The 22337-nt window shown below is 41.0% G+C and overlaps 3 protein-coding genes across 8 annotated transcripts in view; 1 reads left to right on the forward strand and 2 right to left on the reverse strand.

Annotated features, from left to right (window-relative positions):
- tmx2a (thioredoxin-related transmembrane protein 2a) overlaps positions 1-1388 on the forward strand; it is a 5712-nt gene extending 4324 nt beyond the window's left edge. For both annotated transcript variants that reach the window (XM_063496937.1, XM_063496945.1), the window contains 3 exons: positions 486-551; positions 662-791; positions 895-1388. In XM_063496937.1, the coding sequence (XP_063353007.1) occupies positions 486-551; positions 662-791; positions 895-1074 (376 nt within the window). In that variant the 3' untranslated portion in view covers positions 1075-1388. The remainder of the gene's footprint in view (positions 1-485; positions 552-661; positions 792-894) is intronic.
- Positions 1389-2435: 1047 nt separating this feature from the next.
- On the reverse strand, positions 2436-13854 carry LOC134644156 (palmitoyltransferase ZDHHC5-B-like). Of its 4 annotated transcripts, none has more exons than XM_065469898.1 (13): positions 13744-13846; positions 12757-12844; positions 10325-11854; positions 9757-9878; positions 9414-9571; positions 8710-8882; positions 8459-8561; positions 8243-8334; positions 7855-7987; positions 6132-6240; positions 5865-5971; positions 4173-5098; positions 2436-3729 (listed from the first exon to the last, which is right to left on the reverse strand). In XM_065469898.1, the coding sequence occupies exons 3-13, from the start codon at positions 10471-10473 to the stop codon at positions 3624-3626; spliced, it is 2178 nt and encodes a 725-aa protein (XP_065325970.1). In that variant the 5' UTR covers positions 10474-11854; positions 12757-12844; positions 13744-13846; the 3' UTR covers positions 2436-3623. The 4 variants fall into 4 exon arrangements, with proteins under 4 accessions (XP_065325970.1, XP_063352979.1, XP_065325971.1 ...); XM_063496909.1 differs by having other exon boundaries at positions 12729-12844; XM_065469899.1 differs by lacking the exon at positions 12757-12844 and having other exon boundaries at positions 4601-5098; positions 13744-13854.
- A 1783-nt stretch (positions 13855-15637) lies between these two features.
- clp1 (cleavage factor polyribonucleotide kinase subunit 1) lies at positions 15638-21758 on the reverse strand. 2 transcript variants are annotated; one of them, XM_063496959.1, is made up of 6 exons: positions 21685-21758; positions 20527-20801; positions 20275-20382; positions 20063-20182; positions 17859-17996; positions 15638-17743 (listed from the first exon to the last, which is right to left on the reverse strand). In XM_063496959.1, exons 2-6 carry the CDS (start codon positions 20797-20799, stop codon positions 17057-17059), a joined length of 1326 nt encoding a protein of 441 aa, XP_063353029.1. In that variant the 5' UTR covers positions 20800-20801; positions 21685-21758; the 3' UTR covers positions 15638-17056. The 2 variants fall into 2 exon arrangements, with proteins under 2 accessions (XP_063353029.1, XP_063353039.1); XM_063496969.1 differs by having other exon boundaries at positions 20527-20849.
- Positions 21759-22337: the final 579 nt, after the last annotated feature.

The following is a 22337-nucleotide window of genomic DNA, read 5'->3' on the forward strand; positions in this document are numbered from 1 at the left end:
CCTGAATGCTTCAGACCAGAAAAGCTGCCAAAACATCTGTTTTTATGGATCTGCTACCCAACTGCTACTTACCCTCTTAATTTCTTATGGAAGCTGTAAGGATATGCTTAGTTTATCACACACTGCTTCTGCATTGTTGTTAATTAATGACACAGTATAACATGTCGTGTGGTATTGTTCATATGAGGTAACATTTACCTAAATTTTAAGACTTGCTAAGGACCAAATTATTTTTTAATTATGTAAAAGAAGAGTCTAGATGATATTTCATCTCAGTATGTAAACTCACTATGAAAAAAAAAAAGATCCAAGATGTTAGTTAACATTTTGAAGCAATACCCTTGCAGATACATTATACCTGATTGTTACTGATCTCCCTGTTGTAGAGTCACTTCAAATGCAAGATAATGTAATTTACTTCATTTTAGAGAAACAGCTGTATATTTGTCTCAAATGTCTCATGTGTCTTCCTTTAAATTCTGCAGCTACAACTGTGCTGGACTCCGGTTTGGGAAGATAGACATTGGTCGCTATGAAGAGGTTTCAAAGAAGTCAGTTTTTGGGGGGCTTTTTTGCCTTTAATAAATGATCTTTAATTATCCAGTATTGCTTGATGCTTTCTAGAATTCTATTGACTGGTATTAACTGTCTTTCTGAACAGGTACAGGGTTAGTACTTCTCCTCTGGCCAAGCAGCTACCTTCAGTTGTGCTTTTTCAAGGAGGACGGGAAGTTATGAGGCGTCCAATGGTGGACAGTAAAGGTAGAGCTGTATCTTGGACCATGAACGAGGTACGTCTATTCAGATTGTAAGAAAACACATGAAATAAGACCTGAGTAGATGCTGCTTGCTTACACATGCAGACAGTATAAATAAATTTTATATCACCCACAGGAGAACATCATCCGAGAGTTTAACCTCAACGAGCTCTTCCAGAAATCCAAGAAGCTGAACAAAAGCCGTGGTTCGAAGGAAGAGGAGCAGAATGGCTCTCAGCCACAAGAGGGCGGCGAGGAGCTTCCTCCTGACACTGACAATACGGAGCAGCCAAAAGAGAGCAAGAAAGACCAGTGAAGAGGAGAGGGGCTGCATCAAGTCTTTGCGCTTTGCTCTTAACATTTCTGTAACTTTCCTTATTGTAACAGCCAAATATTTTTAATTGAAGGGAAGAAAACAGGCTCCACTACCACAAGAAATAGTCTACACTGTAAGTCTTTATTGTGGGAAATACCCATAAACGCTGATCTTATTTAAACGATCTAATTGTGTGTGATACAGATTGAAGCAGCAGTGATTGCAGCATTTTATTACACTAAGTTATTGACGAACAAAAAAGGTTTTTGCTAATTGTTTTTCCACTTTTGTCAACGTGTCATTGGTTCTTTTGCTGCCTGTATTTATTGACTGGTTTGTTTACTTTTGTGTCAGAAAAGCCAAAGTAAAAACTTGAGGTGAAACAAAGTAAGACTGCGTGCAATGATAAAATCTAAGACACATTCTCTTTCAACAGTTTGACCTTTTTATTCTGACAAGACATCTTTTTAAAAATTCTTTATAAGGCCATTTTGGAATTTTTTTAAATGTTCTCGTTACAGATAGTTGAAACTCGTTCCATTCATCACAGCCAACAACAGCAATATTTTATCTCACATAGAAGTTACTTGCTATACTCACATAGGTTCAGGTTGTTCAGTGGCCACCATCCCTTGGCCAGAGCGGGAAGAAAAAAAAAAGTCAACACAGGTTCTCTTTATTTCTCTGTACGACGGCTGCTTTGTGCCATTTGTGATTTTTTTTTTTTCTGGATGCCACTCGCACAGAAACCGGATGGGCGTTTGACAATAATCTCACAAGAATGCACGCCAGGGAAGCAGCAATGAACCGAAAAATAAAGTTTTTTTTAAAGAGTCACATGCACACTGAAGACACAGCCTGGTAGGGTATAAAACTCGTACTGAACAGTGATATTTGTGTGCTTCAAGCGTGTACTTTCTCCCCCAAAATGATGTGCCATGTTCCTTTTAACATTCTGCAAACACTGCTGTGGGCCTTGACAGAAAAAAATAAATAAAGAAGCTTTCTGTAATGCCCAATCGTGAAAAACAAACACACTCTTCTTCTGATTAATCCCTTTCTTAACATGGCTGTGGGTATCAAAGTGAGAAGTGTTCCTTTTAACAAGAAAAAAAAAAGCAAATGAAGCAAGAAATTCTAAATACTTTAAGAAAAGTGTAAAAAAAATTAAAATGATTAGAAAAAATAAAAACATGCTTCACTACGAATGGTCTCAAGGCAAGGAAAATAAACAAACCCCAACGAACACACTCGCCAATTTCAAACCAGTCCCTCTTACATATTCAGTGGCATGGCATTAAAATTTAATGAAATATAACCATAGTTTCTATTTTCTCTTTTAAAAAAAAAAAAAAAAAAAAAAAAAAAAAAAAAAACACCACTATCTGGGACTGGTTTGAAATCATGTACAGAACTACAAAGTTTCTTTCCACTGGTGAAATAAATAAGCCCTTCCCCGCTGCTCCTATTTGGCTGGCCATCTGTTAAAGGTATAAGGTTGCTAGCATCTTGATTGACTGACAGACAAAAACCTCTCAGAAAGAAAAGAAGAGAATAAAAACACCAAAAAGTCATACGATGATCTTAAAGCTACAAACAGATTTTGCATAATGTCTCTAGCATAAACATTACAAGCGTACATTCCACAAAGATGCTTGTGCTGCGATTGTGAGAATTAACATTTCTTTGTGGCTTTTAAGAAAGAATAGAAAAAAAATAACCTGTAATTTTTTGCCACTTCAGGTGTCCACCAAAGGATCATCATCATCATCTTCTTTGGACAGTGAAAACTCCAGCAAAAACTTTGAATAGCTGATGCAGCCATCATTTCTTAACAGGCAACTGATTTTTAAATCGCTTTCATGAATAATTACATACAGTATAACTGCCACCGTTATCAATAGTCATCTCCAATACCTGACAATTTCACCCAATAATAATCTGTATACATTTATATAAAACAATATTTAAAAAAAGACTTATAAAACTAAAATGATACTGTCTTTATAGATTGGACTCTTTACTCCATGATTCTTATCAATATACAGATTGTGTGGTCCGTTCAGACATTATTATTGGTCAACAGTCCGAAATCCTCCCTCTTAAAGTTTTACATCCACTGGATAAAGGCCATCCTTTCTATGAGTGTCAGACACTGTTGTCAATACTCTGTGTGCTAATGTACCAAAGTAAAATGGCAAATCATTGACTAGCTATGCGTGCTCTATAGACAAATCTGTACCCAGCCGTGATGATACAGTCGCATCAGTCTATGGCTCACAAAGTGGCTAAATGGAGACGATTGATCCCTGTGAAAAATGAACCAGTGTCCCCAGTTACTCTTTGTTCAAATCTGAAAGGCTGGCAGAGAAGACTGGCCAGTGGCATTACAAAGATAATAAAGTGAGTACCAAACAGGCCTGCTCCCTTAGTCCAGCGTAGCAGGAGCCTGCAGTCATGAATAATATCCAGCTCGGGTAAAAGACAAGTGGAAGTTGTCCAGTGACTTTCTCCCATCCTTGTGGCAGATCATGTGGGATGTTTGTCACTTAAACCGATATCTCATATGTGGTCCCTCCGACGCCGGTTACCTTCTTCACCCCTCCCCCTGGTTTGGATGTGGTGTGATTAGCCAAGACTGGGCGAGAGGTGGATCTGATTGGACAGCCATCGGGAGGGGAGGAGCCACATCAGGGTAGAGGAGAGAGGAGAGAGGGAGATGCAGGTGAGTGGTTCTTTTTCGAAAATAAAGCACTAACCACAGACGTTTCTTTACACGAGATCTTGTAAGGCATTCGGTAACTACACTGAGTGAGGACAGGGGAAAGACACAAAAGGCTACAAGACAAAACACAGCAGCATGGGCAGACATGTCACATTCCAACAACTAAACCAAAAAGACTTACACAGACACAGTTTACTATTCAAGCACTAAACAGGTAAAGACTAAGTAAAACATGAAGGAGGAAAAGGAAGACTCACACAGATCATGGAAGAAGAGGAGGGCTGACACAAACCAGGAAGGAAGAGGAGTAGGAAAAGGAGAAGGAGGAAGAAGAGTAGCAGGCTGACGGATCTGGCGACGGATCACTACTCACTGTGTAGCCTGTTGCCCTCCTCCCCCTCCCAGCACAGCGCCGCCTCCTGCAAGTCGAGGCTTGTGCTGAGGCCCTGCCTCCATATTGTAAGGCAGGGACTTGCCTAGGGAGAGGCCACGAGGAGGCGGGGAGACAGGGGGCTCGAGCGATCGAGCCCCAGGAGAAGAGGATGAGGAGGAAGGGTTACGAGGGGGACGGGAAGAGAAGTCCTGGTTATGCTGAAGCAGGTGGTGGGTCTCAAGTGGCCCAGCGGAGGAGGGAAGGGGAGGGCTGACAGCACGCAGGTAGGCCTTGTGGGGGGAGGAGAAAGTGGCAGAGCCCTGGAGCAGCTGCCCCTCCCTCTGCTGGGCAATCTGAGCTGAGAGAAAGGGCGACGTGTAGCCCTGCAGCGGAGTACTGGGTGACACCACCTCAGTCTGGCCCCTTACAGCTGAAGAGGGAAATGGAGCATGAGGCTTCTGTGGTGACAGCTCGTGGGCGGCTGACTCGAACTCTGGGCTCTCGGATGGTGTCAGCAGGCTGTCATAGGACAGGCTGCCATTCCGAGGTGTCTGATTGGCCAGGCTTTTGTAGCTGGTGTCTGTGGTGCCCTCTGAATGGAGCGTGGCCAGCGGGTTATGTGCAGTGTGTGCTGAGCGCAGGCTGGAGGAGTGTGAGCCACCAGTGGACAGAACCAGAGAGGATGGGTAGGAGGTGTAGGAGCGCCCAGTCAGGGAGTAACCTGACATGCCCCCTAACACCCCACCAGCAGTCCCGCCAGGGCCTCCGGGGCCCTCGCCCCTTTCCCCTCCCCCTCTGCGCACCCCTACACCTCCCCCCACCACTGTGGTTCCATCCAAGCTGCTCGGCTCAGAGCGGTAGCTAGGTTGGCGGCTGGACTGCAGGATGGAAGGAGATGGAGAGTCAAGACTCTCTCCACGGATCATCTGAAGAGGAGAGAGGAGGAGAAACAGACCAAAGGGGAGAGGGTAAGGAAAAGTGTGATGAAGATGAAAGCAGGAGTAAAGAGGGGAGGGAGAAAGATGAAAATTACCACCTTGCCGTGGGAATAGAAAGCAGAGAACAGAAAGCAATTTTGTAGAGATTTTTTAAACAGGAAAAAAAAAAAAAAAAAAAAGAGTGGTGGGGAGAACTGGATGCTTGACCGGTGCGCTACTCAATCATCACACTACTGGATTGGGAATATTGACTGGTTTCAACAAGCACTAACACTGCATGTCAAAGACTGTGTGTGTCAACAAATGAATGGAAATACAAAAACATATGGAACATGAACTATACATTGCAGTCAATGCAGTCTCAGGGGAAAAGGACAGATCCATTCAAACACACAGAGACAGCCAAAGGGATACAGGTATACACACGTACTGAGACTTACTGATCAACCGATGGCCACTGAATGAACAATTTAAAGTAAAAAAAAAAAAAAAAAAGAGGGGCATGTATTAACCATTAAGGATTTAGAGGGGCAGGGCATATAAGCCACCAACGCTTCCCCTGTTTCAGGCATTAAGCTTGAGCACATCTGTGAGTTTTTCCTCATTAAGCTATGTATAAATCAACAAGGCTGTGTGCAGATGGTATTTTGATTTGATTATGTCTGTGTTTAAATGTAATTAACTTCAGCTATTTTTTCCTTTTCGTACATGGTTTACACAGAGCACTTTAAGGTGTCTGTAAACTAAGATCTACCTTGTTGGGATGTGTGAGTGCAGTGTGGTTTCTCCCTGGGCTGTTGTAGGTTGGCCGGTACTTATACATTGATGGCGTAGGTGGTGCTTCAGTCAGCAAGCTGCTCTCTGAGTGACAAGAAACCAAAAGTGACATTTGAACAAGGTCTGTTTATGATTAGAAAACAAATATTCATCTATTTACACAAAAGCTAAGAACTCTCTCTGCATATTCTGTCATACAAAGTGGAATCCAAGGTTCAATTATGCATTTGTATGTGCATCTCACCCTCTGTGTCAGCACGGGGAAGGCCAGGGTAGCGAAGCTCTGGCTTTGGAGGAGGTGGAGCCTCTGCATCCGCTGACTGGCTCTCCATCTGATCTAGACTACTCTTGGACTGGAAAGGATGAGGACCGAAAACAAAAAGCCATTCAGTGAAATCAGTGGTTGGACTGCCTGGAACAGAGAGCTACATCTGTAACATTTTCCAGGTTTTGATATCTGATTAACGTTGCAGACAATTTCAGCACCCTGTGGGAGTGAATTATCATTTCTTATAACCAAACATTAAAAAAAAAAAGAAAGAAAGTTTGACACCCAATTACAGAGGGGAAAATGTAAATAAATAATAAATTAATAAATTAAAAGAATGCATCTTCCATCACACAAACTCTTGAATGTTCTGAGTTTTGCCCTCCATGCTATGAAGTCGCGACAGACACACACCTCTCTCAAAAACACGCAGTTTCACAACATAGATGGTGATACATGGTAATACTAACAAGCTTTGAAGTCAATATTTGGTACAATGACCTTTATTCTTCAACACAGGCAGCTTTCTAGTATGTTCTTCAAGTAGTCTTCAAGAAGCCTGGAGAACTGCTCCTGAAGGACTCTTTGCATGTTAGCTGCATTTTGATCTGTTCTCTGTCAAGATGATCCCACTCATCCCGAACACATGTAGAGTGTTCCAGGCTTTGGGGAGACCAAACCATGACTCATAGTATCACACTGCTGTTTTTTTTGTTTCCTTTTAAATCCAGATATTTTTTACTGTATTTGCAGTGTCTTTGGGAGTACTATCAAAAACGAAGCCACTACCATTAAGATGCTTTCCACAAGTATTCCATGTTGGCTCAATATCTTGCAATTCTTTTCTGCAATCATAATTCCATTAATTATAACAAAATCTCCAACACCACTAGCTGAAATGCAGCCCTAAACCATTCACATGCATTTCAGCTAGTGGAGCTCAACAACTCTTGAACCAAAATTTCACGACACCTGTTGTCACTGATTTTTCATTCCACTTCTTGTACATTATGTAATGCCTGTCAATCCGTGTTATCTTTGGTATTTTCATAGATTCAACTAAAGAATTTCTATTTTTACGAGGCTGCTAAAAAACAGAAGTACCTAAAGATGAAGGTTAAACTTGCTTCTCCCAAGTCAGCTGTTATGAGTAGGCACAATACTTAGGTACCTCTATCATTGTCTTTTTAAAAAACTCTGGAGTACACATTCATTGTGTACATGAGGTTATAGTTGGAAAATTCTGACAAAAATAACACAAAGAAGAACAACACTACTATTAAGTTATTCAATCTCTACTAATAGTATGGTCTGCAAAATTACACCTGCTGCTACTTTCCAGCAGCTGCAGCACCAATATAAACTACATTAGCTGCCAGAGAGAGAAACCAGAGTTTCTGTGTTGCTTCTGACCTTTTAATATTTAAACATGAAATTCAAATTGATGAAATATTTTCACTCACACACACACCCCCACAAAACTGTGTATATCTAGATATCTGAGACCTCCTGTTGTATTTTGCACAATGCTCTACTTTGTATTCTTAAAGATAAAGACATGCTTACATGTGCACCAGATTTCTCTTCTCTAAAACTCATACCACAGTAATAATATAGACATACAGCATATCTGTGGAGCTGTTATATCCAGACTTCTCTGCACAGACTGCATGTGTTTGTTCAATTCATTATAACTCACCCTAGTGCTATGTCGGTCATTCTGGATGCCGTTGTCCAAGACTTTAGCTTCTAGTTGAGCTTCAGTGAGAGCAGGTCTAAGAAAAGGTGGCTGAACTTCCACCATCTGCCGGCCCCGCCAACGGCCTATGTATCTATAACACACACATGTATTCAAAAAGATATAACCCAGCTCTGTTGACCAACACATCACCCAGTCACTCCGAAGGTCTGCATTACATATTTAATTACCTCAACAGACCAGAATGAACTATAAAAGAGTAGGGTGGAAAAGTGGAAGGGGAGAGAGAGCAATGGAAAGAAAGAGGTAGTGGAAAAGGAATAACTGCAGAGCAGAGTGTTAAACGGGGGGAGTAAACAGATGAGTGCAGAGAAGAAAGATTGCTGACCTGGGGGCTTGGGAGCTGCAGAGTACATGCGTAATATTCCTCAAGCAGCCGTTGGTGAAAGGGTTAACGCCTCCCCGAAACTTCCCTGTCACCTACAGAGAGGGAGAGAGATAAAACAGTTGCATACCTAACAAAAACACATTAACCAGTGTAAAGCATGCCTGACTTATCTCAATGATGCAGACTGTGATTTGCACAACCACCTCTGGTATGTACCTGTTCATTTGTGGTTCGACCGCGAGCCACCAGCACTATGTGAAACCCAGTCAGACCAGCGACTGGGACAAAAAACAGGCCAGCCACACACATCACACCCATACTGGTGGGGGGGTTGTCAAGGAAATCACAAAAAGAAAAACCTCTGTCATAAGACACAGGAAAATCTATTCCAATGATGTGTTTTGTGTTTGAGAGTTCCATAATGTGTTGTGCATTTCTATGACAGACTTATGCCAAGTAAAGGATACGTAACAGCAGCACCTGGCGTGTCCAACTCCTGTTGGTGGTGCAGGACATAAACCAAGCCAAAGCCAAATACGTTCATGATGTGGGTTGTGAGAGAAAGTAAGAATAGGAAGAAATAACGATAATTCCTCCGACCAATGCAGTTGTTCACCCAAGGACAGTGGTGATCAAAATCCTAAGAATAAATAAGAAGATTAAAAGATATCTCTCAGAGGGAAACGATAAGGATAAGCAACAACTACAGTACATCATATTGCATGTCCACACAATTTCCACCTCCCACACTCACACATGAAAACTAAGAATAGGCCAGATCTAGGCTGTGTAGTGAAACCACACAGGAGTGTATAGAAGCCCACTGTGAAATTAGGACTTGCTATTAAAACTGAAAGACATTTTAACATGAATATATAACAGTCATTTAGGTCATTTTATTACATTAAGTGCTTAAACTCATGGAAACATCAGATTTCCAAGATTGTGTTTCCCTACCATTTAGTTTATAGGTTAAAAAAGAAATAGCATAACCAAGGCAACAACAGAAATTTTAATTAAAAGATTTTTAGCATACATAATTACAAAACATTATCCAATTTTTAATGAAGTTCACTCATTGCTGTATGATACTACCAATTCATTTCTAATTTAGAGCCACAAGAATACCCAGTCAACATTATTATGCAGGGATAAATGTATAATTATGTACCTCCACACAGTTGTCGCACACTGAGCAGTGCGAGCAGCGCGGTGGTCGGTAGAAACGGCATGTTGAGCACCACTTCATGCGCACCTGGATGCCTTTGATCTCCACTGTCTTATAGAGTGGAGCGCGGAAATCATCCTCTTTGTCCTCATCTTCCTCCGCTGCAGACACAGACACAACCTGAGATTAAACTCGTATCATAATCACCTAATAATCATTTCACACGGTCTCTCTAAACTACTTTATAGGCAGTGAGTATTCCAACAAATAGTCTTATTTTGCATGTACTTTAAAAGTATTGCACATGCATCATTAGGATGTGACATTTTACTTTCTAGAAGTTTACCTCTGGGAAAGATTCCAGGATCCATAAAAGTGGCCATGCAGAAGTTGGCGAGGGTGAAGAGGAAGATTACGGCATTATATATAGGAATGACAGAGGAGAAATGCTCTGACAACCATGGGCACCTGGAGAGTGTTAAGGAGGATGGAAACAAAATTACAGTTAGACAAGCTTCCACCAATCCCCACACTTAGTGGTAAGATGTGGAAAGGAAAAAAAGTAACCAAGTAACATTTCACACTCTATCATCAACTTCTTATAAGCTTATGTGCAAGCTAAGCAACTGCCCACAGAAGCTGCTCAGTGGCAGAAATAGGAGACTGTGTTTGTGTTGGGGAGGTGACAGGTGTGGCTGCGATAAACTATGAACAAATGTTCCTGAAAAGCTGTCAACTTACTTTGAATGAAAAAACATTAAAAGAACACCAAAAAACCCCTGCTTATTTTAACACTAAACATAATGCATGTGGACGTTTACACATCGCTCCAGCATGTACAAACACGTGTATGTACACACATGTAGGCCCTTTAAAACCATGTTTGATATGAAACAAAACCAAGAAACACTCACGTGAAGCAGAAGAAGAGCGTCGTGGCTCCGACAAGGAAAGTGGTGGCTGCAGACACCGGGACGTACCGGCTGGGTCGAAATGGACGGGGAGGAGCAGAAGCAACGCCACCTACTCCTCCCCCAACCCCCCCACTGCTGAAGCCAGGCATCAGAGATAGAGAGAGGGTGGAGGAAGACAGAGAGAGGTAGCTATCTACTGTCTACCTGCTGTAAAGGGGTGCTTTCCAGGTCAAAATGGCATATGTGGTGTTCGTCTGGGATGAGGGGCCATAGCTACTGACTGGAAAAGAAAACCAACACTATGCAAAGCAGCAAATAAAGGGAAACATGAGGGGTTTTCTGTGTCCAGAAACTAAATGTCTCCCAGTACTAATATAATCACTAAAAACAGAGTGATCTTTTTTTTTTTTTTTTTTTTACATAGCAATATACAAACTGCTATGTGTACAGCTTGTTGTAAATATTTAATTTGTGTGCATAATCTTAATAGAAGCTTATAAAAGCAAAACTATACAAGAGCAGTGTGATACAAAAATATGTATAGGTAATTCATAAATATTTTTGTATGGCTTTAATGGAACTGTATTTGGTGCAACAATATAAATAAATCTAATCTTCTACTGTTACTCCCTGGCACCAGTGCAACCGTAACACTGCTGTGCATATAAGCGAAAGGACCAGCACTCATGCACACAACACTGGAACAGCTCAGGGTTTACATTAATGCTCCATCACTGGGCTTCAGTTCTGATTATCCCGCTCAGTGAAAATGAAAAGACCAGAAAAATTAAAGAGGTAAGAGGTAGTGGGTGTACAGCCAACAGGCCGAGAGCAGAAGCACATGGAGGAGAACAGGCAGAGGATTGAGCGCAGCAGCTGCTGATGACTTCTGTGATCCTCCCGAGAAGGCTTATTTAGGCACTGGGTGGGTGGAAGAAACTGAGGATAGTGGCAGGAGGGAGAGTTCCAGCATTTCAAACTTAGTCCACAGGGGAAAACAACTAAACAAACAAATTCAGTTTTAAACCAGTTGTGGGAAGCCGCTTAACATCAAACTAAAGGCCAGCTGGGATTTGTTTTCAAAAAAGCTGCTATTAAAAAGAAAATAAAAATCATAAAAAAAGATGTCTAGCCTTTTATTTACTAGGAAAATAACTCAAAAAACCAAGTGGAGTCCCCTGGATCTTCTGAGACTCCTGTTGTCAGTCTCTGTGTCGTTAAGGGCACAAAACTAACTCATTCCACATGGAAGTCCCGTGTATGTCACCGAGGTGTCACCACTTTTTGCTGGAATTGGGTCTTCCACCTCCAAATTCTCTGCAGATTGAGCTCTTTTCCCATACTGCGTCTCCTAAAGAAAGCCACGTAGAGCTTGGATGTCACATGGTTGGATGCATTTCACACCTTTTTTTCCCCTCAAATAAACAAACCAAAAACCCCAAAACAAACAAACAAACAAACAAACAAAAAGATCTTTGGCTCCTTTTCTTCTTTCACACTTGGGTTCTTTGTGCAAGTTGCTGGACAACCCTGTAAGAAAAATAAATCACACAAAAACTCAATGAGCAGAACAAAGACAGGACTAGAACAAATTTGTTTCAAATAATTGAAGCTTAAATGAGCCCTTGGTTCAGATCAGTAGTGTCCAACCAGTTTGTTCCCACAGTACACCTACATTAATAGTCCCACAAAGTCAATATAGCAAGATGAAGGCACTTCTAGCTGCAATTTTGCTTCATTGGAACGCAGCATGCCACCTACAATTTAGTAGTTTGAATCACACAGAAAGTAATCTTTTTGCCCCTCCTGCTATCAATCAGACCCTCTGACCTGTAGAAATATGGCAAACTAAAATCTTATTCATTATTTTTTTGTGTAGCTAGAACAATATTTGTGATGACTTCCGCCTCATGACAAGAAGGTCCTGGGTTCAAATCCAGTTTGAGACCTTTTTTTGTGGAGTTTGAATGTTCTCCCCGTGTCTGTGTGGGCTCTTTCCAGATACTCTGCCTTCCTTACACAGTCCAAAGATAAGGATGAGATTAGGTTGATTCCTAATTCTGAATTAGCCCCCCTGCAATGCTGAAGTGAAGTCCTACCTGCCTTTAGGAAGACCATTTTGGAAACCCGGGATTAGAGTAATGGGTTTTTGATAACCACTATATTTGCATTACATTTATTATCTTTGTCCTATGTGATGGCAAATTAAATCTTTGGATCTCTGACTGCCAATGCATAATACATCTCATACCATAAGCGTGGAATATAGAATTACCAAATATGTTTGAAAACATGTATACTACAATGTGTTGCTTTGTTTTGCAGGTAGCCTTCAATGTATTTCCTTGTTAAATCACAGGCCAAAGGTCTTAGTTTGATTTCACAACAAACCAGACTTACTGACCAAGTTCCTCCTTTCTCTACAAGCTTGCCTTAAGCAGTGTGGGTATTTCACCATAACCCCGTCACCACCTCAGTGCCCTCAGGTTGTCAGATGGAAATACCTTCCACGAAGGGAAACTGAAAACAACACACAGACACAACGACCTGTGGAAAAGGTGCACGCCTTTCACACACACAATCACGCTCATACTCCTTAACTCCTGTAGAAAAACTAGTCTGTGAGTACACTGAAAACGGATCCGAAGCAACAGTGTAATCTGATCGTTTGGAGACACCCCTCTCGTCAACAACCATCCGTACTAACAAATGGCAGAGAGAGGTGTCAGTAGGTAATAATCGCACTTGCCCCAAAACTACCCCCCCCCCCCCCCCCGACTATAATACATGTTAATCCTAAAATCTCCGTGTCGAGCATTGCTTATCATGTCACCGCAACAATCTACACATCGCATGCTACAACGTTAAGTGGCCGGTCAAGCAAATTTAATACATTTTCCGAGTAACAGTGACATACTCGCGCTTGATTTTTGCCGTCTGCTTTAAATCTACACCCCTAGACAGACTTTGACTTCATCTCAAAATGAAACGTTACACATACCAACCGTTAAACAGCAGGCCAGGGCAGTGCTAGGATTCAGTCAAGACCAGCTAACGTTATCATAATCAGCTGCCAACACCGTGAACCTCATCAAAATACACACACCACTGTTTTAAAACCAAAAGCCGCCGAGAAGTAGTACCCATGCGACCTACAAAAACCGATTAAAACACGACCCATACTTGGAAATCACAAGATACTGAGTAGGTAATCAAACAGTGAGCTTTTACCTAGCCTCGAAAGTTTTTTTGCGACACTGTACGATCCTTTACCACAGCTATAAGAGTTAGCTTAACATTAGTTATCTGGCTAGCATGGGAGCTGTACAGTAGCAAGTAGATTTTCATTAACAACTGACGAGACAACTGTGGCGAATTTCACCTGAAAAATGGCTAAAAAGAAGAGGTAAAACACACACCTAATCATGAACACACGAGGTGTCTTGCTTGTAGGGTGTGGGTCGATTCGGTCCTCCTTGAGTTAGCCGCTAGCAACCTACTTAGCTCGCCTGCTAGGCCGATGTAGGAATCCCGGAAGTAGCCCGTCAGCCCTCAGGTGGGGCAACCAGCCAATCACAGACATAGAAGGCGTCGACTCTGGGAAAAGAAAAACACTGTGCGTGATGGGCCAGTATTTTTTTTTTTTTGGGGGGGGGGGGGGGGGGGGGTTTGTTACTAGAAGTAATTCTATACAGATTAACCCTAAAAAGATTATGTATTCTATTCTAGGAACATGTGAGTACTTTCATACACTTTCTAAAAGACAATAAGGTACGATTTGTATGCAACAAAACAAACAAGCGCTGCGTTTGAATGGTGGAATGAAGAAGTACTGGCAAGTATTCAAAGGAAGAAGGTAGCGAAGAAAAAGTGGGAGACAGACAGTAGACAGGAGTTCCTAGTGGCTAGGTGGCAAACAGAGCTGGACTGGCCATCGGCCCACCGATATTCGTTTTTATGGGCCGATGGGTGTTTTTTTTTGTTTGTTTTGTTTTTGTTTTGTTGTAACGGTATAAACAATGAAAGCTGGTGGATTGACAGCTGTAAAGGCTGCTGGTCCTGATATTGGTTTGGATATGTGGTGAGAGGGAAACATGAAGATGAAACCAGGAGATGTCCTCACTGAATCATCATTGCTGAACAGGTGATGGAGAAACAGGTTTACCTTTTAGGTGACATGAATGAGTTGAAGGGAAGTTATGAACTGTTTCTGAGAGACAAATAACACCAGGATCCTTTTCTACGTAGCTTACAGCTGGTAACTGTGCAGGGGCGGGTCCAGCAAAGTTTTGCCAGGGGGCCAGGTAGGGCATTAACAGGGAAAGGGGGGCACAAAGAAATACTTTTCTTTCTTATTCTCATTTAAAATGTCTCGCTTTTAATAAGTAATTATCTGAATCTTACAACCAAAGTTTTTATCTGATATAAAATCTATAGACATCATACATATACCAACAAGACAGTGTACATCACTGTCACAACAGCGTTCGTTTTCATTCAAAGGCTTTATGGCTTTTCCTATAATATCTGGTGGGCCGGTCTCTAGTCAAAATGCCCGGGCCGATTTTTTGCCCCAGTCCAGCCCTGGTGGTAAAGGAAAATTCTTATGAGACTGGAGACTAAGCTGGAAAGGATGTTCAGCAGTTTGGTTTGAGCGCAGCAGCTGCTGATGACTTCTGTGATCCTCCCGATCCTCTTTGGTTAAGAATAGAGATGGAAATATACTTATCAGTGAAAGAGTGTATTGAGATGATAGAAGGAGTTCGTTTAAGAGCTTTGCGGAAAGTTAGTGAATCAGTTGGTTGGGTTCATGATCGGGGTGGGTTTACATCAGGGATCTGCTCTGAGTCCCTTCTTGTTTGTAATGGTGATGGACATTTTGACATATGAGGTAAGCCAGGAGTATCTGTGGACTATAATGTTTGCAGATAAAATTGTGATCTGTAGTGAAAGTATGAAGCAGATGGAAGAGAGCCTGGAGAGAGAAGAGGAAAGTTAACAGAGCAAGATAGAATACATGCATATGAATGAGAGGAATAAAGCTGTAACAGTGAAGCTGCAAGGAGCACAAACAAGAAAGAAAGAAAGAAAGAAAGAAAGAAAGAAAGTAAGTAAGGGAAGTTTTGCTTGAAAACAGCTTTAAAACCTAAATTCACAGAAGTGTGGCAAATCCACCGAAAATGCTTAAAACAACCCACCTGGAACATACCTTGGGGGAAAAAATGCTATACACCAAAGAGAACAACTGCTGTTTAAAAAGAAAACAGCAGTCACACCAGATACAGATTTTTATTTTTTTAATAAGGAGTTTTATTTGCCATAAGCTGTTTGTGAAAATATTTTGAGGGTACACCCACTTTACTTGAAATGGTTTTACACGGTTTCTTTTCCACAAAATTCACAATCTACGTTCCAGATGGCCATCTCAACCCCCCACAACAGACCCACCTACGATTAATCCACACCCTGCTGGTTATGACAAATGGTTAACACTGACATGCAGAAAGTAGGTGCAAAGAAACACTACATATGGCAGGCAGGGAATAGAAAAGAAAAATTAAATAATTTAATAAACCCACCTCAGCCATAACAAAAAGGTTCGGAAAAAACACACAAAATATTAGCAAGAAAAGATTCAAAGACAACAAATGTATCCAATATTATTTTTTTGAACCACTTGCTTACATTTAAATATCTACACTTATTTATTATATACTTAGTTTGAGATATTTGCACATATTATGCATCACACAGTGTTGTTTTTGTGTATGCTTATAAGTCATGTTGTCATACATAGAAACGTTGTTACTCTAAAAAATTAAAAGAGCATCTGGGTCTCAAATGTACTCGGTATGGTTTGGTAAGCTGGTAAATGTTTACAGAACAAATATTAAATGACCTGCTAGTGTAGTGCTCCCAAACAATCACTAGCATGCTGGTACTGTGTGTGTTTTAATGAAGCCTACAGGTTATTATTGTTTGCCTTTCTTTTGTCAAAACAGAAGACCTACTGAATAAAACATATTAAATTTCTTTAGGAAAGGTTATAAAACTGCAAAGTATTCCCAGGTTTGATTGGATTAGAATTAAGTTCATTAAGTGTGTTCCATCCTCAGTTCATTACATATTGGGTATGCAGATAATTAAATTATTGTTTGTTAGTAAGGGAAACATACTGATAGATAGTCAGATAGTGTAATTAAAAACAAACTCACACAACTTTTTACATTTAAAAAATTTATTACTCAAGAGAAAAAAATCTCTATGAAACAGATTATGAAGAAAAATATTTTTTCTTTGCTTTGATAAAAAATCCTTTTCTACAGACATCTGTGCAGTGTGGTCTAGAATTTACAGCTGCTTTCAATTTCTATTAGGGATGCACCAATTCCCAGCTCATGCTAAAATTGATAACACAACAAATTGGCCAACGGCTGGTGTAGAGAGTAATGTTTTTTTCTTATTTAATTCCCTCTTCTGTGCCATGAGACCAAAAATCTTCAGTATAAAAAAACTGCTTCCATCATCTTATTGTTGAATAAGTAGAATTTAAATCATAAAATGTATGAAACAGGCTGAAAACTGGATTCACATGAACCACAAAAATTGGTGCATTCCGAATTTCAATACTTAAATTGTTTTCTCTGTAAAGTACAAACAAGATAGCCTTAAAATAAAAAGGGTACCCAGCAGGACGTCTTCGCTCCAAGTCCTCTCCTCTGAGGGCCTGCTTCATTTCATATCCATGAAGCGAATGTCCATGATGAGCAGAGTATGCCTGGGCAGGGGTCTAGGTGCTGGGGAGAGCACCTTCATCACCTGTGCCTGAGTATCTACATGAGTCACCACAATAAAGCCACACACAGGACTCTCCACTATGCCCTTTCTAGCACCTTCATCTCCGTCCTCAGCGCTGCTCACGCTTAGGACGTGGTACGTGAGGTCTCTTCCTGGAGTAACAGGCACCAGTTTTAGCTGTGTGTCATCCTGGGACATTCCCAGTGGCAGGCATGAGTCCGGGATGGATGGAGCGCCAATTTTATAGATGCGAACGTCTGAGAAACGCACTTCATAAGAAAAGGGGTAGAAGGTGACTCCACGGAAGCCGTAGAAATACTCGCGGATCTTCTCATCCCGAGTATCCCGCCGACACTCCTTGGAGCGTTCCACGACTCCCCCGGACTTGGGTAGAAGCACAACCCGCACAAAGTGAGGGAGGTCTCTTTTGAGTTCATTGTAGAGCCTTTCATGGTCCAACACCAGAACCACATCCACCTGAAAGGTTGACGCACAGTGGACCAGAGCCTGGTATCCAGAGCCCTTCACCCAGCCACAGGTGTTGATGATGCAGCCTCCTACACTGGCTTTCCTGTTCACTTCGCACCGCTGGGAAAACACCTCAGCCAGGCACGATGTCAGCTGCATGTTGTAACAAAAAGATTTAAATGCTCAACAGGTAAAGACAACGTACGACAAATTTAAAGTTTTGTCTTCAGACTATGTCAGGAAGGGTCTAGACTCTTTCTTTTTTTACCTTGTTGTAAAGTTTGATGTTGGTCCCTGGACTAGTAGAGCCAAAGTGGTAGACCAAAGGAGCCTGGACTGAGAAACCCTCCTCCACGTCCGCTGGACGCTCGATGCAGAGCGCTGCCACTGTGCCGGGTACAGACACCTGAAGGAGCAGAATTTTCTTTTACTACTCAAACTGATAACTGCATTTATTTTATTAAAATTGAGGTCTTTAGATTATCCACAAAAAACAGAAAACCCAAAGCAGATTAAAACAAACAAACAACCCCCCCCCCCCAAAAAAAACATTCTAAGATACACGTTACCATCTGTGGAAGCACTAATCATGCTGCATCATATGAAGAAAGCCACTTTGTCTGTGTCCCACATAAAAAAATGTCCTGTTCAGCATTGTTCAGATCTTTACAGTCAGCACAGAGTGCAATCAAATGACTAACACAGATACTTTATTAACGGGCATACTGTAATTTACAAACTTTGACCAAACTGCTTCATATGCTATATTACAAAGAAAGGCACGACCACCTATCCCCTTATTGTTCCAATAAGTATAGTTATTAGGTGATCCATTCATAAAAAAATACTTGGTATTTTGACACTTTTTTTGTAATTGTAAACAATTACATGTTTCAGATTAAACAAATTTTAATATTAGACAAAGGTAACCTGAGTAAATAAAAAAATTTAATTGACAATTTCATTTATTAAGGGAAAAAAAGCTATCTAAACTTACCTGTGTGAAAAAGTAATGAATCATCAACTGAATCATTAACTATGATTGACCACATTTTCTGGAAAGCTAAGCTCAATTTTACTAGCCACACCCAGGTCTGATTACTACAAGACCTGTTGGATCAAGAAATATAGATCCTGTATGACAACGTGAAGTGGGCTAAAAGAAATACATTGTGCTACAATTTAAAGAAACAGTTGAGAAACAAACTCTCTGACTTCTATAAGTCTGGAAGGGGGTCAAATTCATTTTTAAGGCTTTGGGACTGCAAAGTAAACCACAGTGAGAGCCATTAGCCACAAATGGAGAACACTTGGATTATTGGTGAACCTTACCAGGAGTGGCTGGCCAACCAAAATGACTTCAAGAGTGCATCGATGACTCATCCAGGAGGTCACAAAAGAACCCAGAACAACATCTAAAGAACTGCAGGCCTCATTTGTCTCTGTTAAGGTCAGTGTTTTTGATTTAACAATAAGAAAGTCTGGGCAAAAATGGCATCCATGGGAGAGTTCAAATGAGAAAGCCTCTGCTAAAATGAGAAAACCACTGCTAACCAAAAAGAGCACAAAGGCTCATCTCACATTTGGCAAAAAACAACTTAATAATCCCCAAGACTTGTGGACTAATGAGAGAAAAGTGGAACTATTTTGATCAGCAGTCAAACATGGTGGTGGTAGTACGATAGTCTAGGGTGCTGTAATTTATGGAATCTCTATGCTCTCTATGAGAAAATCCTGAAGGAGGGTGTCCATCAGTTCAAGCGCACTTAGCTTATGCAGTATAACAATGATCCAAAACATGCCACCAAGTCCACCTCTGAATGACTCGTAAGAAAACAAAATGAAGATTTTGGTGTGGCCTACTTAAAGCCTGGACTTAAATCAAATTGAGATGCTTGGAAACCCTCCAGTGTGGCTGAATTAAAACTACTGCAAAGAAAAGTGGTCCACAATTCCTCCAAAGTGATCTGAAAGTTATTCCCAGATATCGCAAATACCTGATTGTAGTTTTTTCCTGAAAATGATGGCATAACCAGTCACTAGATTTGGGGGGCAAATACCTTTTTCACACAGGGCCAGGTACGTTTGGATAGTTTTTCCCTTTAATAAATGAAGGGAGCAATTCAGTGCTCTCAATCCTGTGCAGAATTCTTTGTTCTTTACTGCAATGACTTGAATTAACACCAGTGACTGTAAACAACTGAAAGACTAATGTTCTTTTTCAGATATTAAAACAGATGTCAAGATTTTTTTCCGAACTTGTGCATCTGATAAAACAAAAAAAGCCACATGGGCAGACCAACACGGGGATCATCACAGCTATAAAGCTAAATAAACAAAGTAGATGCTGAACATGCTTTAGCATCACTTTGCACAAAATCAAGACAACTGAGTCTGCAGGCTGTGATATGCAATATTTTAAATACCAGCCAACTGTTTGATATTTATAATGATAATTCCACTTGATCTTACCCCGCTCTGTCCAACATCCAGTTCCACAAATGTTGGCCTCCTTCCAACCCTCACAGCATAGCTGAGAAGCATCCGACACACCGTTGACTTCCCAACATCTGTCGGTCCCACCACCATCACCTGAGGGTCGATTTATAATTTAGCATTAATCCAAGAAGCATTCATGGGATCTGATAAGTTACTATATGAAGTAGTTCCCCATTCAAACATACCCTTGGTCCCCTCTCATTGTCACGCTCTGCTTGTTTTCTCATCTGTTCAAGGGCTGCATGTGTGTTTAGGTAGAGCAGCATGGGCGTATCCTTGGACACATAAGCAACCTGCGGTGATGAAAGTAAGATGATGGTATTTGTGGCTTTGTCTTTTTTACCCAAGGTGAAACACACAATGATGCGACTAAATGTAACACAACAGGCACATTTAAACTTTCCTAAATCTGCAAGGATTCCCATCCACATGCTTACCTCTGGCTTCCCATAAAGATTCACACTACAGCCTTGCCAAGTGAAAACTGCAATCTTGGAGCCTGGTCCAAATGTATACTTTTTGTTTCGGTTTAGCTCGGAGCCAAACACCTCAGCCATTCCTGTGAGCAGCTCCAGCTCAACTTGTTCTGCTGCTTCCCCTGACTCCACCTCAAAGCGAAGTTCAGTCTCCTTTTCCAGGTCATACCTGGTGCTGGCCTTTCCAGCTGCTGGAGCATCTTCACTCGTCTTTTCCACCCCCTCTGTTGCCATGACTGTCAACGAGAAACTTTAGGTTGCAATAATTTGGCAGAAGTAGCATGCTGAAAAGAAAAAAGTTACATGCATACATAAAGTAGTAATACAACAAAACATTCCACACAGCTTCTCTAATAAAGCAATGCTTAAAGGAAAGTGTGTTAACACGGATCTTTATTAAGTATTTGCAATTTAAAGTCACAAGCTAACCACTGTAGTTTTACAACTTTTTAATAACACTAATTTTAACTCTAGCATTACCCCTCACATTATTTTTAATTTGGTGTTATTGTATGCATAAAAGATATACTTGATCACACAGAGTAAAAGATGGAATTGTTTAAAAACTGTGATGTGCTCGGTGTTTTCCCTCTGCAGGATTATTCAATCTGAGATCATGAGTCATTTTTTGAACATTATCTGCTCGACCATTTTCGATTTCCCTAAAAATGTTATGCTCCAAAGTTGGTCCATATATTTTCAACATATTTATTCTTTGAAAAATGTTTTCTATATACGATGCTAAAAGTTCACAGCAATCATAAAATATAACACAACTCCAGCCCTTCCAGCAGAAGGCCCACGATATTTTGAAATGGAAACACACTTCAGTGATTTTGTCCTAAAACCACGGCGCCGTAATTAATCTTGGCTACCTGTAAAGTGAAACGGATACGTCAAATTGCAAAAACACACCTGATTACGGACAATGATAGGTTCAAGTAAAGTTAAGGGGGAAACCAGTTAAATCAACAAACCAGCTAGCGGAGCCACGGCTAATTCGACCTTTCTAAGATTAGCAAAGGTCGAATCACTGCTTACAAACCCGCCCAGATGATTCTCGCAACGTCAAGCAAAAGTCTAAAACGTATTAATTTGTAATATATAAAGGTTACGCACCAATTTCAAGACTTATTGTAGAAAGAAATCGGTCCCGTACTCATGAGGAACCGTTGACTTGCCTGGTCGCGGGACAATGACGTCACATCCTGGCGATTACTAAAACAAAATGTTTGTCTGCCAAAAACGGAAGACTTTGAATCCTTTTTGTGTGTCTGCTATCCTTATTTATATTGATAGCAAAAACAAAACAAAACAAAGTTTCGCAAACACTTGGCAGACGATCACGTTTTCGGTGTCATCGTGTGACGTCCTCACAACGCGACTTGTTTATATTAGCTTGGCATGTGACACAAAATTCATTGTAGCTTCTACCTTGTGACTGGAGTGTTTTGGGGGATTTTTTGGGGATCAAAATGGCTTGATATCATTCACACAAGAGACATTTGACAGATTATAGATTACAGACAGATTAACAAATCTTCCTCTTTCGGCTGCTTCCTTTTGGGGTCGCCACAACGGATCGTGTCTCTTTCTCACTCTATCCCTAGCATCCTCCGTTGTCACGCAAACCCTCTGCATGTCTTCCCTCACTACCTTCTTTGTGGTCTTGCTCTTTCCTGTTTGGAAACTCCACATTGAACATACTTTATCCAATGTACCCATTGAACATGTTCAAACCATCTCAGCCTTTCCTCTCTAACTTTGTCTCC

The sequence above is a fragment of the Pelmatolapia mariae genome, linkage group LG2 (genome assembly GCF_036321145.2).
Source record: "Pelmatolapia mariae isolate MD_Pm_ZW linkage group LG2, Pm_UMD_F_2, whole genome shotgun sequence".
NCBI classification, from domain to species: Eukaryota; Metazoa; Chordata; class Actinopteri; order Cichliformes; family Cichlidae; genus Pelmatolapia; species Pelmatolapia mariae.

Coding starts and splice junctions, on each gene's coding strand:
- LOC134644156 (XM_063496916.1), bottom strand. CDS start 10,473: ATGCCTGGCTTCAGCAGTGGGGGGGTTGGGGGAGGAGTAGGTGGCGTT. Junction 8,335..8,458: donor GTCGAACCACAAATGAACAG/GTACATACCAGA, acceptor CCCTCTCTGTAG/GTGACAGGGAAGTTTCGGGG. Junction 3,730..4,172: donor GGAGGGCAACAGGCTACACA/GTGAGTAGTGAT, acceptor CTGTCCAATCAG/ATCCACCTCTCGCCCAGTCT.
- clp1 (XM_063496959.1), bottom strand. CDS start 20,799: ATGGCAACAGAGGGGGTGGAAAAGACGAGTGAAGATGCTCCAGCAGCT. Junction 17,997..20,062: donor TGGATGTTGGACAGAGCGGG/GTAAGATCAAGT, acceptor CTGCTCCTTCAG/GTGTCTGTACCCGGCACAGT. Junction 17,744..17,858: donor ACATCAAACTTTACAACAAG/GTAAAAAAAGAA, acceptor TACAACATGCAG/CTGACATCGTGCCTGGCTGA.